General features: G+C 41.2%; 1 protein-coding gene across 1 annotated transcript; it reads left to right on the forward strand.

The window, feature by feature from the left end:
* Nucleotides 1-2418: 2418 nt before the first annotated feature.
* On the forward strand, nucleotides 2419-3346 carry LOC309826706 (olfactory receptor 8B8-like; the record flags this gene model as incomplete). The annotated part of the gene is given in 2 exon segments (XM_082660999.1): nucleotides 2419-3095; nucleotides 3097-3346. Coding segments are annotated over 2 exon segments (927 nt in total).
* Between the last annotated feature and the right edge of the window lie 14340 nt (nucleotides 3347-17686).

Genomic DNA, 17686 nt, shown 5'->3' on the forward strand with positions numbered 1-17686 from the left:
TGATTTGAGATCCTACTCCTTCTGGCTTTTTGGCATTTTGATAGAACATACTCCAAACTTTCTGCAAAATGGAATTTCAGGTACTCAATAAATTCATGATTCACATTTAGTTTTCTGCCTGGAATCAAACAGCTTTGGGGGAGGCTGCTTCTCCCAGGTGGAATGAGGAACATTTTGGTCAGACCTGCTCCAAATACTGTTTTAGTACTTGTCTTTGTCTTTGACTTACTTCACTCAGTATGACAATCTCTAGGTCCATCCATGTTGCTGCAAATGGCATTATTTCACTCTTTTTTATGGCTGGGTAATATTCCATTGTATATATGTACTGCATCTTCTTTAACCATCCATCTGTTGATGGAAATTTAGGTTGCTTCCATGTCCTGGCTATTATAAATAGTGCTGCAACAAACATTGCGGCCCATGTATCTTTTCAATTTATGGTTTTCTCTGTATATATGTCCAGGAGTGGAACTGCTGGATCATACGGTAGCTCTATTTTTAGTTTTTTAAGGAATCTCCATACTGTTCTCCATAGTGGCTCTACCAATTTCATGTGCTTTTTGGCCATTCGTATGTCTCCTTTGGAGAAATGTCTATTTAGATCTTCCACCCATTTTTTTGACTGGGTTGCTTTTTTGATATTGAGCTGCATGAGTTGTTTATATATTTTGGAGATTAATCCCTTGTTGGTCACTTTGTTTGCAAATATTTTCTTCCATTATGAGGGCTATCTTTTGGTTTTGTTTATGGTTTCTTTGCTGTGCAAAAGCTTCTAAGTTTAATTAGGTCCCATTTGTTTATTTTTGTTTTCATTACTCTAGGAGGTGGATCGAAATTATATCAAAGAGTGTTCTGTCTATGTTTTCCTCTAAGAGTTTTATAGTATCCAGCCTTACATTTAGGTCTTTAATCCATTTTGAGTTTATTTTTGTGTATGGTGTTAAGGAATGTTCTAATTTCATTCGTTTACATGTAGCTGTCCAGTTTTCCCAGCACCGCTTATTGAAGAGATGCATTTTATTTTTAATAAATAATTTTTTCTGGATCTTATTACTTTTTTTGCATATTTAGTCAGATATATTCTATCTTATCTTTTCCAAGAGAATGTCAGAGCCTTGAAGATAAGACTTTATACATTTAGTTATCTCCCACAGGGAGATATTAAATGCAATTGTTAAAAATACCAGATTTGGAGTTAGATGGACCTAGATTTCATATGACCTTCGTAACATTTACTAGAATACTTCATCTCTAAAATTGGAGTGATAAAACTTAGCTCGTAGGATTTGGGGGAGAATTAAAACAAAGTGTTATATGTAAAATGCTTTGGATCCTTGCGTGCTGGGTTCAGCATACAAGTGCTAGGAGAGGAGGACTGCTGGGTATACGTATATAATACGTGCTAAATAAATGGTAAATTATTATTTTTTCATTTCACTGAGTAGCTGTTAACTGAACAATAATGTTTCTAAAACCCCATTCAAATATTATCCAGGGTATAAGCAAAAGTTCCTTCTTTTTAGAGTTAATTTTTAGGGCTGTGGCCCCGGGGGACCTCTGGCTTTCTACTTCTAATCAGGTCCCTAGATCTCTAAAACCAGAATAAAACTGCTCAGTCTCCTGTCACCGCCTGACACTGATTACAGGTGAGGATGCTGTCTCCCTTCTGCAAGCTGGAAAAAGCCTCAGGGCAAAGCCTCAATCAGATATCAAGTTCTTCAGTTCAGAAGGAATTCGAAGGCAGTCCAAGTTCTGATCTCCCAAATAGAACAGGGACTAAAGGGGCCACACTTAGTTCCTTCACCTGTGTTAGCACCAGAGCCATTTGTCTGTCTGAACAATCGAGGGCAAGAGTTGTACCGACAGTGACAGGGCTAAAGCTGCAGACTGAAAGAGGTGAGTGACGGCATCCGGGCTGAACTTCTCCTAAGTCCCCACCCTCAGGTAGGAAAGGTTTTGGGAAGGACCACCTTCCTTTTCTGGTCTGTCCAAGTTGACCACGAGGTGGACACTCTACCACAGCTGGGCTGGCTCCATCCTCTCAGAGGACTCTTCCCAGAGACTGACCCCAGTTACTGTAAACTTGAGCAGACACTGGAGTTGGAATGACACAATAAATGGACTGAAGTAAAGATCCGGGAGACTCCTCAGTGCATCCTTGGGTCCCTTCCTCCCAGCAGCAGTGGCCCTCCTCTTGGAGGCAGATCCGTCCCCCGATGGTGCTCCAGAGGCAGTCACTAGGGGGTCATGGGAACAGACCCATAGCTTCCAGAAAGGCCTTTCTGCTGAAGTCCAAAATATCCAAGTGTGGATCTAATTCTAAAGAACTGGGAGGTGACAGGGAGGGCAGCAGTGCTCTCTCCCCGTCTCCCTCTAAGTGACTGGATTTTCCCTTGTTCCCACAGAGTGCCTTAAATGAGAACAGTAGCTGAGAACTCTTCTGTGACAGAGTTTATCCTCAAAGGCTTAACCAACCAGCAGGAACTCCAGATCCCCCTCTTCTTCCTGTTTCTAGGTTTCTACGTGGTCACTGTGGTGGGGAACCTGAGCTTGATAACCCTGACTGGACTCAACTCTCACCTGCACACCCCCACGTACTTTTTCCTCTATAACTTGTCCTTCATAGATTTCTGCTATTCCACTGTTATCACTCCCAAAATGCTGATGAGTTTTGTCTCAACGAAGAACATCATCTCCTATGCAGGGTGTATGACTCAGCTCTTCTTCTTTACCTTCTTTGCTGTCTCTGAGTCCTTCATCCTGTCAGCGATGGCATATGACTGTTATGTCACCATCTGTAACCCGCTGGTGTACACAGCCACCATGTCTCCCCAGGTCTGCTTACCTATTTTGCTGGGTGTCTACGTGATGGGGTTTGCTAGGGCCATGGCCCACACAGCATGCATGGGGAAACTGACCTTCTGTGCCCACAACCTTGTTGACCACTTCAGGTGTGACATCCTTCCCCATCTTGAGCGCTCTTGCACCAGCACATATGTAAATAAGCCAGTAGTTTTTGTTGTTGTGGGTATTGATATTGGTGTGCCCACAGCTACCATCTTCATTTCTTATGCCCTCATCCTCTCCAGTATCCTCCACCGAGGGCAGGTCCAAAGCCTTCAGCACCTGTAGCTCCCACATAATTGCGGTTTCTCTTTTCTTTGGGTCAGGGGCGTTCATGTACCTCAAACCATCTTTTCTTTTACCCATGAACCTGGGGAAAGTGTCCTCCTTGTTCTATACCATTGTGGTGCCCATACTCAACCCATTAATCTATAGCCTGAGGAATAAGGACATCAAAATTGCCATGAAGAAAACTTTGAGCAAAAAATCATTCTCCTGAGAAAGAGGCAATGCTTAGGAAAGGGACATTTTTCCTTCCATAGATGATTCAAGTTCCACTGGTTACACGGAGGAAATTTTTACTTTTTCTCAAACAAGTTTGTCCTTCCCATTTTAAGAGCCCTTTAAATTAAGATTCTTAAAACTAGAGGATACTCACATTTAGTGGACGTTTAGGATCATTTAGTTAAGTTCTATCATATTTCTGAGAATAGATACAGGCTTATGTACCTTCACCAAGGTTCATTAGTTATGCAATTACTCAGCAGGGGAACTGTGACTAGAATCCAGGCTCTTGATTTCTAATACGATTTCCTTCCATTGCTGTTCACTTTCTTCCTCCCTCAGCCCTGGAAGGTTTCATTTCAAATGTGAGTTGGTCTAGGACATGAAAGTCTGGTTCTGTCTACAGAAATTTCAGGCAACTTTTCAAGGGCTAATTTTAAATATCACATTTTTGCATGAAGGTAGGAGGTATAACATTTTGTTGAGATGGTCTTGGCTAAATGACCAGACAAATTCTTGAAGAATTTTGCAGAGTGTGTGGGGGAAGTGTGCTAGGACCTGGAGAGCAGCACGCATGGTACCTCCTGAGACAGTGATGTGGAGCTTCTGGGACTTGGACTTTAAGGGATTTGGCCAGGCTGGGTGGAAGACCTCAGAGAACATGTTAAAGTTACGAAGGACAGGCTTTGGGAATTATTTCAAACACAATCATTTCCCTGTTTTCAAGTTGTGCTTTTAAAGCAAGAGTAGAGAAGGCTGCCACTCAGGGTGGTCAGCTAAGGATCTGGAGACTATTTCAGAACCACAGAAAACCTAGTGTTGTAAGTCAGTAATCCGGTCAGCACCACACAGCAGCCCGTCACAGAGGAAACGGCCACTGACTGTGACGGTACCGCTTCTGTTTGCTGTGTGCCTCTCCAGATTAACTTGCTGCCCTTTGTACTTTACTCCAAGCCCCGGGAGGATCCTGTCAATGGGCTCCCCGGCCCCTGGTTTCTGGTTGGGTTGGCATCACCAGACGAAATCAGAAGGTGAGAGGAGCATGATATTTGCGATATTTATTTCCTGGAATTCCTTCCAGCTGGGCTACAGTGTCAGGAACTGAATGCCCTGTTTCCTACCTGGTTACAGTAAATGCTCCCTCCTTTGTCTCTTCATGCCAAGGGGTGGCAATGTCTCCTGGCTGTTGCTAGTCTTGGGAGCGTGATCATCCCTTTGTGGTTTCTCTCAATCACCTTTCTCTTTAAACCCCTACAAATAGTTCCCTTGTTATCTTTCTCAATCATTTTGTTTCAGTGGATCGTCTGTTTTCTGCAGGGACCCTAGCTGACACAACTTGCAGTAAAGGGTGGAAGAGTTGCACAGCTTAAGTTTGTAGACCCACAGCCTAACGGTACTATGTAAAGGGAGGCAGGGTTGCCTTTTGTTTTAAAAGAAAATTGTAAGTGGTAAATATTTTTTTGGTGAAGCAACAATATGTGAAATGCTGTGAAAATAGCTTTGATTTATGAGAGTCTCTTTAGGAAAAGTCTCTTCTATTTGGAAAAACAAAGTGTGGATGGATATACAGTTTTGCCCTTTGGACTGTACAGATCAATAAGGGTGAGTTCAAAAGAATGAGAGTGGAGTGAGAGAACTGTGCTTTAGACAGCATAGAAAAGACGGATGGACAGTATGGAATCTGGATGACTGGGACGGGGAGGAGAGTAGCATAAAGACCTAGAAAAAGTATAGACTAGGGAATTGGAGGGTAGAATCAAATTTGAACCCTCGCTTTTACTCAGTAGCTATGTGACCTTCACCAAGTTACCTGATGTCTCTGAGCAAATGTTTTCACAGGATTATTAAGAAAATTAAATGGCAAGTGCTCAGCAAATTTAATCTCCATTCCTGCTGGATCTTCTCCTCCTAGTGTCAGCACTTCCACTAATTTATTGTGTGACCTTGGGACAACTGCTTCATCTTTCTGGGCTCATGCTTGCTTATATGAAAAATGATTATGCTCTATCATTATTTCTACAATCTATTTACTATATATGTTTATTTGTATATTAAATGGGCAGTACATGTTCATGATAATTAAAATTATTACCAAAAAATAATCAGTGAAAGGACGTCCACTTCACTCCAATTTTCTGGTCCTTTTGTACCCTCCCTCGGGTCCATCACTGTTGCTTATTATATATTTATAGACAGTCTTTGCACGTATAGTATACGGTACCTGCACATACATACACACAGTGTTGCCTTTGTTTTCAAAGTCTATGAGCAGTTGCTTTAAACGGATGAAAATTAATTAGAAGAGGAGGGAATAAGGAATTATTATTGGATAAATAAATTAATAGAAAAGCACATAAAATGTATATGAAGGGTCATGGGTAGCCCAAAAGAGGGAGAGAGAAAGGAACACTGTGAAAACAAGGAAGCACCAGCCCTGGTTACAGAAGTGTGTGCCCCAAGACAGAGCTCACAGCAAGAATTTGTTTTTTCTGATCTCTTGCCTCCAATTTGATTTTCATACTTGTGTAAAATTCTACCATATGGATGTATTATATACAATGAGCAATTTTCTACTGCTGTATACTATTTTAATATTTCCAAATTATAAATAATGCTTGATTAACAACATTCAATAAATCTTTGAGTCTCCCCCCACCCTATCAGAATATATTCCTAGACAAGGAATTACTGAACTACACAAGATTTCTTGAATTTTATTGCAAAATCCCCTCTTGAAAGTTTACCTCAACTTGCACTCTCACTAGCCGCGTAAACATATCTGGACTGTCTACTTTGGCCAGACTCTGTACTGGTTAAGGGCGGCACTCATGAAAATTGATCACCTTTAATTTTGGTGGTGGTGGTGTTTGTATTATTGTCTCTTCCTTTTACATCTTTTTTTTTTCTCTACTTCATAAACTACTTGTGGTATCGGGATGGGTAAGAAAGGAGGGAGCAAAACTGAAAATGTTTTCTCCACCCTTCTTTTCCTTCCTTATATAGTCCTTCTATTTCTTAAATGGCTCTTTCTTGGCTTAATCATATTGCTGGTAATCCTTTTAATTCTAGGAAGGGAACGTACTCTGGAGCCTTTATGTCTGTGATAAGCTATTGTGAGGTGTCTTTCTGGAATATCTTTCTCCTACCCCCCACCCCCGTTCGTTTCTGCACCTCTGCTCTGTGCTCTCACAGCAGAACACTGCAGTCAATTTATCAAGTGCTGGTCACAATGTAGGGTCCTTGCTCACTTTCTTTTCTGTATCCACCCCTACCACAAATAAGACTGTAGGTTTTGTGTGAGCAGAGTCCCTGGTGTCCATTTTGAGACAGTCCCACACCAAGCACAGTGCCCGGCACATGCAGAGTGGGGATTTAACAAATATATGTTGGATGCAAGATTGGAGCATCTAGCAGTTTTAGCAGCTGACAGAACAGGGGCTTCCCTGTTTTGTCTTCTGGCAACACATTCTTCTCTTCCAGCATACAGATAAACACATGCTTGGCCCCTAACATCCCATCACTGATGCCTTGATTGTACTATTCTTATGTTTAGTCCTGATCCCCAATTTTAGGCACACGCCACCTGGCGTCTGTAGCAGGAGCCAGACCCTATCATGATTTGTAAACCACAACTTTACACTTCTCTTAAGAGTAAAATGTACTGTGTTATATAAATGTCTTGTGTTATATAAAATGTATTGTATTATAGTAAACTCTAAATCACTATCCAATTGAACATAGGGCTTTGAGGGAAATTTTATAAAATACCAACAGTTGGGCATTCATTTTGTACTCCCCATTTTAACTAATATCTCAGAGACAGCATACTGAAGAAAAATTTGTACAATAAAGAAGTCAATCATTCATGACACTCCCAAATGGGGTATGACACTCTCATTTCCCCCAGAGTAACAGAGACTATAAAATCAAATGATTGTGTTCAAAAGATAAATACACTTGGAAAAAAGTCACCAAGACCACAATCTGGTTCTTCTTTGCTGACCTTGCAAAGCACCATTTCCTCAGAGCAAAGCTTCCTTTTTCTTTACTCACACAAATGAATATATTCTATGTCCTCTCAGAATTGCTTCTGGGGACACTTGATAAAACAAGAGTTTTTGAAACTTTGCAAGTTCCTTAGTAATTTATTGGGGAAGGTTACCACTTTTTCCTTTGTAATTAGAAGTAAATTGTGGGGAGACATTTTGAAACTATGAAACGTCATGTTCCTTTTCAATCTTTCACACCCTAGTTTTAGCATCCATTGATGATGCCTGCCTGAATCTATTACTCTGATGGTTGTAAAATGGGGCCTGTCTAACTCCACCAAACCTTTGTTATTTGTTAGCCTGCATTTTCTCAGGAAGAACCTTTATTTCTTCTATATTTATTCATTCATTCATTTATATCATTGTGGACTCATACATTCTAATTTTATCTGAGTTATGATTCATTATTGTCATTATTTACTTTGATGCTCAATTTGTCCATGATTTGTCCAGTGTGACCCTCCTCACACTGGATCTTACGTCCTTTTAATATATCTCCATTAGATTTTGAGCACTTTATTACTTTCTGGCAAAACAATCAGGCTCATCCTGTACTTCCCCTGCCCCAGCACTGATTCTACATAAAGACAAATGGTGTTTAAATCTGAGATATGACTATTAGGTGAAATGAGCTGTATTTAATGTAATTCTGCAAGCAGGTATTTAATGGGAGAATATTCGTGTTTGTAAAGTACTCATTTATATGTTTGCTCTTTGAGGATACCTGTCTATGTATAAGTGAGACTTGCTTTCTGTCAATAGGCCAATGCTCTGTGTCCCAAACCCGATGATTCCGAAGTGTCAGTTCTCACCACTTTTTACCTGCTCACATGACAGTTTCCTAGGTTCCCATCAGTGACTTGTGAGACTACATGAAAGGAAGAATTAGGCCTGGAGCGGGAGGAAAAAAGCCCCGAGACGCTTGTCCACACATTTGGTTGTAGATGCCATTCAGTCTGGCCTCCTTAAAGATATGACTCCTTGTCCCATTTGCCTCCTTCATTCATGTATCTTGCAATGACTGTGATCTGAGAATGAAGGTGGACAATATTTTCACATTCAAGGAACTCATGTTCTTCAAACAGTAATAATAACATTTTATATGAGTTCTCATTTAGTCTTCCCTACGACTGTATGAGATAATTCTCTCTGCTTTATAGATGGGTAAACTGAGGCTTAAAGACGTTAAGGAACTTGCCTAAGATTGAATAAATAGTAAGCGGTGGAGTAAAGAACTGAATTTAGACTGTCTGACTCTGGTGTCCACACTCCTACCACTCACTGCCTTCCAGAGGCTCAATCTGCATGTGTAAGAAATAGTGATGCACGTATATGCATCTCGTGCCAAGACCAAGGCCTTGCTGCCTTTGAGCTGAGCAAGTCCATAATTCACTCTCATTTGAAAACAATTTGCCAAGAACAAATGTCAAGGGAGACACACTAAAGACCCTTCTCCTTACTCACTGCACTGACCTACTAGGGTCAGTAACATAAACGTGTGAGACCTCCTGGACTATGGTAATATGGATTGTGAAGTAATATATTCACAGAATGTTTATTTGAGGTTATATTCCCAACCTCAGCTAGGTGATCTAACACATGCTGAGAGCTTAATGCCTGACAGATACAGAAGGTGCTAAATAAATGTTGAATGAATCCTTAGTGAGATCTTAAAATACTGAATTATACAGTGTTTTGTTTTTAATTTTTGGAAATAATTCTTCTTAAATTTGCAAAAGCAATGCTTGAGTTGTAAGAATATGTAAATGTATAGGTAAGCAAAAGATTAAAAAATCTATGATCTTGCCACCTAGAGATAACTAACTACTCTTAGGATTTGGGTGTATGTTTTTTCAGAATATTTGTGTGTGTGTAGTCGTGATGGCTTAAATTGGTTTGCAAAGACAATACACACATAAACATATACAAACACACAAAAACAGATGTGATCATATTATGTATGATTTTATAACTATTTTTCATCCTGTAACACATTGTAAGCAGCCTCTGTGTGATTAAATATATATGAAAATCATGATTTTTAACAGCTGTACTCATTATGTTTGAAGCTGTAAGGTCAGTGGAATGATGTGAAATGTTTCTGTTGGCTGCACAGAAGGACAACATTGTTTCCTTCTTTTCAAAGAACTTTTTAACAGTGATGTGTTCATCTGAGGATCCTAAATTCCTTTTCTAAGAGTAGCTTTCTCTTTGATTTATTCTCATGTGTGACATTCTGCACAACCCTCCCACCACCTTAGTTCAAGTTTCCTGGTCTCCAGCCCCATCCTTCTCCTTCGCCCTTTACCAAAATTGAAAGACAAGTCTGGAGATGTCAAGGCTCTCCCATTTTGCTCACCATCAACTACAGTGAAGTCCAAACTCTGGTGCTAACCACTTTGGGCTCCAAATGCGATTCTAGCTTCATTTATGCTTTACTTTCCCTAGTGGGGGAGAAGCTTCTATGTCCCAGGCAGGTAAATGAAGAAGCAACCCTTTCACTTCACCCCAAAGGAGAGGATGGTTTATAGCAGGGGTCCCCAACCCCCGGGCCACGGACCACCAGCAGTCAGTAGCCTCTTAGGAACCGGGCTGCACAGCAGGAAGTGAGTGGTGCACGAGCAAAGTTTCACCCGACGCTCCCCATCGCTCGCATTACCGCCTGAACCATCCCCTTCATCGCTCGCATTACTGCCTGAACCATCGCCTGAACCATCCCCTCCATCGCCGGCATTACCGCCTGAACCATCCCCTACATCACTGACATTACCGCCTGAGGCAACGCCTCCATCGCTGACATTACCGCCTGAACCATCCCCTCCATCGTTCGCATTACCGCCTGAACCATCCCCTCCATCGCTCGCATTACCTCCTGAACCATTCCCTCCATCACTGGCATTACTGCCTGAACCATCCCCCACATCGCTCACATTACCGCCCGAACCGTATCCCCACCCCCCCCCCCAACCCTCCACCCCAGCCCCGTCTGTGGAAAAACTGTCTTCCATGAAACTGGTCCCTGGTGCCAAAAAGGTTGGGGACCGCTGGTTTATAGGACTGATCAGAAATTGGGAGAGTTAACTTATAATGTGGGTTAGTGTGGCCCAGCCCCCTTCCTACAGCCCATCTCATTTCTAGTTAGGACAGGCACATTCTCAGGATCTCCACTCATCTGTTCCATCTGCAACTTTGTTTCTTTGTCGAGAACACCAACAGTTAGTTGTCCAGCTCAGTTTAGACCTGGATTCATAAATTTAGTCTATGGTGTGCAATGAGGGAGCTATAGGGTCCTTGGATGTAGATGTACAACCAAGCTGGGTCTTCCAATCAACCTTATCAGCAATAAAGCTGGCATTTTTTTTTTTCCTGTTTGACTTCTGTATCTAATTTCTCAATTGATTCTGGACTCAGAGAGGGAAGAAGGATATAATTTACTATCATCCTTCATCTAACCCAGCTACCTCCCACCCCTCTCTGCCATGTATACGATTCAAGTCTGTGTCATTTTCCATTCCCCAAATTTGCAGTGCTTCCCCTCCCCCCCCATATGACCTTTAATATTTCCTTTTGTGAGTCCCTTTGCCCAGAACATCCTCCTGATATTCTCTGCTGGTAAACTTCTACTTATCATTCAAGACTAATAGCAATGCATTTCTAAAACCACATCATAAAGCAGACTGTGTGTTTCCATAGTAACAATGTAATAATTGGAGACTGTTTCCGAATAAAGATCTGTTGCAAAATCAAAGATACACTTTCCATAATACTATATAAATGATTTTCATTTTTTCTTTGCGGTATGCGGGCCTCTCACTGTTGTGGCCTCTCCCATTGCGGAGCACAGGCTCCGGACGCGCAGGCTCAGCAGCCATGGCTCACAGGCCCAGCCGCTCCACAGCATGTGGGATCTTCCCGGACCGGGGCACGAACCCGTGTCCCCTGCATCGGCGGGCAGACTCTCAACCACTGCGCCACCAGGGAAGCCCTATATAAATGATTTTTAAGAGTAAATTATTTTCCACGTTTTACAAGGTACGCAGATAGCTATTCCATGTATTGATTTTATAAGGAATTGCAAAGACAATAAAGTGTATACAGAGCCCATGAAAAATAGAACCTTATAATAACAATGACCAATATAAACACACACTAGCAATTTAATCATTAATAAAAATAATTTTTGTGTCATTAGCTTTCTTAGATGTTAAACATAATCCTTATTATTATTTGCTGTTGTTGTTATGGCCCACAGAGCATTAAAAAAGCTGGTCAGACAATTAATCAAATGCATTTCTGTTTAGCTAGAAAAGCAGCTTATTAAAGAAAAGAAGAGTCATTGGAGAATTGAAGGTTTAAAAAACTTTGTGTAGGAGTATGAAGAATGGTCTCCAGAATCTGGAATGTGTGTTCACTTTATCCTCTAAACCACATCCACACAACAGTTCCCTGGAAGGGAAAAATCATTCAAAATAAAGAAAATCTCTGGGAGTTTGTTACACCCTTTTAAGAAGGTGATTTTGGCGGGTATGTCTGCCTTCAAGCTGCCCCACAGCCTGGAATGCTTTCCCTGAATCCACTCCCCGCCCACATTCCCCTTAATCTCCAGTCCCTATTCTACCAGCCAGGGTTCTTGACTGCAGACAGCAGACATTGATTCTGGTTAACTTCTTCAAAGAAGGGAGTTGTCAAGAAATGGGGTGGTTCACAGAATCCTAGAGCAGACTGAGGAACCAGTTTCTGGAGTCAGGCAGCAACCAGGGGAAGCCAGGTGGTGGAATCACAGCCAAGTTACACCTCAGAACCATCTGGATAGGCTGAGCTGGCTGCTCCTGCTGGCACCAGCAACACCTGATGTTTGTTATTGACTGATCGATTTTTTCTTTTCTTTCCTTGTGCCAAAAAGAAATATAAGTTGTTCTTGTTTCTTGTGTCACTTGCCCCAGACTCAGAGACCTGCATGGGAACATCTGAGCTGAGCTCAGGTCTTATGTTCTCTGGAGAGATTTCACGGAAAGAGGCCAGGTCCTGGCTCCATCCAAGGCTCACACAAGGGCGGATTCCCAAATGCAGAAGGAGTGCCAATGCTGGACAGTCACAAACAAACAACTATTTTTATCCCTACTTACTTTTTGGGTTTAAACCTGAATTTCACTTCCTCAGGGAGGCCTTCCCTGACCCTCCATTAAATGGGTTCATAGCACCCCATAACTTCTTCCTGGCACACTTACTGTATTTCTAATTGATTATTCGAAGTATCTGTTTATTCTAGGTTTCTCCATATAAAATACATGTTTGAAAGAACAGGGACTATGTACGTCTGTTTCCGCTGTTGCTCTATTTTTAGTGCAAAACACAGGGCCTAGAATGTGGTAAATGCTCTCTGTATATCTGTCGGACCTTCTTTACTTCTACATTTCTTGGGTTATATTTCTAAATGATATTTATTTCCCCATCCCCCTAGCTTATGTTGGCTTCTGGATAATTTCTACTCTCCAAGTTACTTATTTTCTCTTTACCTGTGTCTAATAGGCTGTTTAACATATTCATACAGTTGCTAATTTCAACAATCATGTTTTTATTTCTAAAAGTTCTATTTGAAGGAATTCCCTGGTTCAGGAACTAAGATCCCACAAGCTGCGCAGTGTGGCAAATAAATAAATAAAGTTCTATTTGAGTCTTTAAAAAAATATGCCTTGTCAATTTTGATTTTTCCTTCATTATACTTTCAATTTTTTTTCCTTTGAATACATCAAGTACATTTTTTTTGTATTCTGTCCCTGATAAGCCTAATAGTTTTGCAGGTCTGGTTGTACAGATTGTGATTTTTCGTTTATGGTGATTCTCATCCTGGCGGCTTATTTTTGTGTTTGTTTAGCGGTTTTCATTAAGAGCTTATGATCCTTGGATATTTATCTGGGGAAAGTCTTTGATATCTTGATTTAAACTGTATTTTTCCAAGAAGGATTTTTTTTTGGTTGTATATGTAATATGAATTTTCCACCTAAAACACAGAGGTGGTTAGAACTTTTCAGGGGATACTTTATCTCTTTGTCTGCCCTTCTAGAGCCAAGGCCAAGACAGATACATATCTCTGCCCTCTTCCTGTGTGAGCTTTTCTCTTCCTCTAATTAAGCCATGGAAGATGTTTCCCTTTGGGGATCTAGTATTATGCATCAACAGGTTCCAAACTCCCAACCTGCTTGATTCCCAGGCTTTATCTCTTATGTCCTGCATAGGTAACCCAATTAAACTCTGACTCTGGGCCACAGGGCATCTACTAGTTCCCCAAGGGCAAACCCCAGGTTCAGTGCTTGTGCACCCCTCTGGATTATTACATCCTTATTTTTTCTCTTTTGCTCTCATAGGAGTTCACTTAGTTTCTGCCAGTTCAAAAATTAACAAATAGATGATTTTTATATTTTATTCTAAATTCTTGGTTTTGTTATATCAGGAGAGATTTTTCTGAATATAAAGTTTGCAAGATTGCTGGAAATAGCTAACCTTAATACTTATTGGATGATGAATAAATGAATACACTGACTTCTACTCTAATGAACAGAGATAATTCTTTCTTACTCTTCCATTGCTGGGTCATTGCTACACATCTGCTAACCTGTTATTTAAGAGGGGGAAGTGCAGTGGGTAAGAAATTATGTACTAGAAAGAAATAACTATTTTCTTCACAAAAATAAATCTCAAAAACATCATCTAAATATGGAACTGGAAAAAGATTTCTCTGAGTAGTGAGGGGGAATTAGACCAAGTAATCCTGACCTGTACTAGAAACTGTCCTGGCCCCTAGAGGGCTTCTGCTCTCCCTCAACATTGGATAAACTGCCATAAACTTTCTGCTTTGTGGTGTTTTTGGAGACAAAGCCAGAGTGTTCCAACATGACTGAGATGCTGGGGATGACAAAAGAGGAATAAGAGTACGGGGAGAGAGAGAGAGAGAGAGAGAGAGAGAGAGAGAGAGAGAGAGAGGGAGGCAGGAAGGAAGGGAGGGAGAGAGAGAGAAGGAGGGGGGAAGGGGGAGAGAGAGAGAGAAAGGGAAAGCTGTATTCTTTCATGACTGAGTCACAAAGCATCACTTCTACCATACTCTTGGTTTGAGAAATCCCAAGTCCCTGCCTAGATGCAAGGTTAGAAAGCATAGACACCATCTCTTTATGGGAGGAGTGTTAGTTTCATTGTACCAAGAGCATGTGGGATGTAAGATGCATGCATGTATGTATGTATGTGTATGTGTGTGCTGGAATGGCCATCTTTGGAAAGAATAATCTGCCACACATGCACACTGTCTAGTTGTTATAAACATAATACATAGAAAACATCCAGCATAATGCCAGGTGCTCTGCAGTTGCTCCATAAGCATTAATTCCTTTTCCTCTTGATTTCCTCCCTTTTATATGAGAAACAAAAGGGGGTTTTATTTTAAGAAAAGTAAGATAGATGAGAAATAAAAAAGGTACTTTTGCATGTGTTATCATACTGAAAGTTGGTAGGTTAGTAAATCTCCATTTTATAAATTAGGGAATTATGCCTCAAAGGTGTTTAGTAATTTTAGTGTTAAAGTAATTCTGCGGGATGATTTATTAAGATATTCATTTGTTTTTGTTCTCCATTTATGTTTTACGTAAACTTTTAATTGAAGGGTAACATAAGAACACAGTTGGATGAATTTTCACAAACTGAACACATCCATGTAACCAGCACCCCTGTCAGAAACAGCACATTGTCAGCAACCCTGAACCTGAAGCACCCTTCATAGACCTTTCCAGTCACTAGTCCCCAACTGACCAACCATGAATAACTGCTATCTGACTTCTAACATCAAAGATTAGTTTCCTTGCCTTTGAACTTCATATAAACAGAATCATAAAGTATGCCTTCTTTTGTCCTTGGCTTCTTTTGTTCCATAATAGGTTTGTGACGTTTATCTGTTTAACTTTCATGAAACTTTTTGGCATGTTTTTAGGGTATACATGTGTATACTTATTTTTATTCGGTATACATCTAGGAGTATAACTGCTGGGTCAAAATGTATGTATATGTCCAAATTTGTTGAATACTACTAATCAATGTATTGTACCATATACAGCAATATACAACAATATTATACCATGGTACCAATGACTGCAATATAGAATTGTACCAATGTTTTATTCCTTGTTCCTATGTAATTCTTCTCCCCCTATTCCCCTTCCACATACTTTAGGCAGGTAACTACGGTTTTAACTTCATTTGCTTTAGGGTTTTTTGCTAGGTATAAATCAGAAGCAGCCCGAAGTTAATGCCTTCCCACTTTGAAGCCAAAATCTACTGATGAGATAGTACTGGTTGGCCAGGAAGAGTAGGTTCAGGGAAGGAGAACTCTCAAGGTAAGGAGGGTGAAGGACAGAGAGACTCCCTTGGTCAGAAAGTGGATAGAAGTCAGTGGGTCTAGGAGACAGCAGGAGCCAGAGGACCTGAATAGCTGCTTATGCTCTTTTTAGTAGGGTGACCATATAATTTGTTATCCAAATCCAGACACTTTTGAGAGTGAGAAGGTTTGCTATTAATAATTATACAGGGATAATGGATGTAAATCAGGACTGTTCCAAGCAATCTGGGATTATTTTAGGCAGCTTCAGTGGAAACTTACAAATGTAGTTGCTCACATATCTTTGAATATTTCTTAGAATATTCATGTAGCAGATCACATGGAGAACAATTTTGTCATCTGGAGGATGACAGGATTAAAACCTTTAGGTACATCTCCTGTTAATACCTTAGCCTGCACACATCCATCGAGTAACTTTGTAAAGGGGCGTGTGTGTGTGTGTGTGTGTGTGTGTGTGTGTGTGTGCTTCTTTGCATATGTGATGTGATATTTTAATCTCTTCATATATAGTAAAAGCTGGCCTATGGCCCTTAGTAGAGCTGAGGGTAGGTGGTGTTTGGGGCGGGGGGTGTCTCCACTGTTCTGAGCAGCTCATGGTGCTAGAAACATTTTGTCTGAGGTGCTTTCCATATCACCTACAAGTCTGACCTAACTTTTTTTTTTGTCCTATTCTCAAAACTCCCTTTGAAAATTTAGAAATAGTGGCTGAAATTAGTTTGGGATCATCCCCTCTTAATGTCAAGTGTAAGTGCCAAGCTTTAATGAAGGACAGGAAAACTGAGGGTCCCCCCCTCCAATTCAACACTAAACAACATGAAGTCCTTGGAGATAAGGAGAAGTTTGAGTAGAACACCTGCGTCCCAAGATGCTAGGTAAACATCATCATCCAGGCTGTAAACAAAGACAGTACAATTTCTTCCCTGTAGGGACACATCTCTGAGAAATTCCCAGGGGGTTGAAACTGTATCTAATCAGATCCCTGAGACCATCAAGTAGCATAAAGTTCTTCATGATATGCCAGCTGGGGTTCTGGTGAAAATGAGCGTTGCTGTTTTTTTCCTCCTAAAGTTGATGTATATACCATCTGGGAAAATCCACAAACAGAAATCTTGGTCTGTTCCTAGAGCACCTTGGAGCCTGGGGTCTGTAAAAGCTCTGATTCTCAGCACCAACGGAATCAGAAGAGTTAAAACTCGAGGCTGTCTTCTTTATGCACTAACACCATTTTCTCCTTTGAGATAATGGAAAAAGAGATTGCATAGGGCCCAGGACTTTGGGGGGCAAGGAGGAGGAAGGTGAATGTCTGACTCCTATTTTCCTGATGGCTTTCTTTTAAACTCACAAATAAGGGGTCTGGGATGTATTGAGCCCTTCCCTACTCTTAACACTGACTCTGGTGTGAAATGCAGTGAAGGGACCGAGAGGAGGAAGGTAGGAGGTGCAAACAGAGGGGACACTCTTGGCTTTCTCCCCATGGCGGGAACCCCGTATCTAGTTGGGAGAGGGAGGCAGGATGAATGGAGACAATGGCGACAGGAGAGCTCCTGTCTCTGAGCCTGAGGCAGTGGGCTCGGGTTGTACTCCTGCTGGCTCTTGGAAGGTCTTTCTGAGAGCCGCTGGGCAGCCGATTCAGGGGCTCCATCCCCTCATCTCCCAGGTGGGGACAGAACTCTTGCTGCCCATGCTAACAGACTCTAGCTTGGATTCACGATCAACCCAGGGGAGCTGAGATATAGTCACAGACACATTGTCAATAGCTTGGGGGGGGGCATAGATGAGAGAAGAAAGGCACAAAGGAGGGCATCCATGCACTGGCTCATCTTCTAGACCTTTCTTCCATCAGCCATGCTTGTGCCTATAACCAGTCTATGTATTTTGCCCCTTGTTTCCACAGACAGCTCCCCAG

The sequence above is a fragment of the Grampus griseus genome (assembly GCF_964374135.1).
Source record: "Grampus griseus genome assembly, chromosome: 8".
Lineage (NCBI taxonomy): Eukaryota > Metazoa > Chordata > Mammalia > Artiodactyla > Delphinidae > Grampus > Grampus griseus.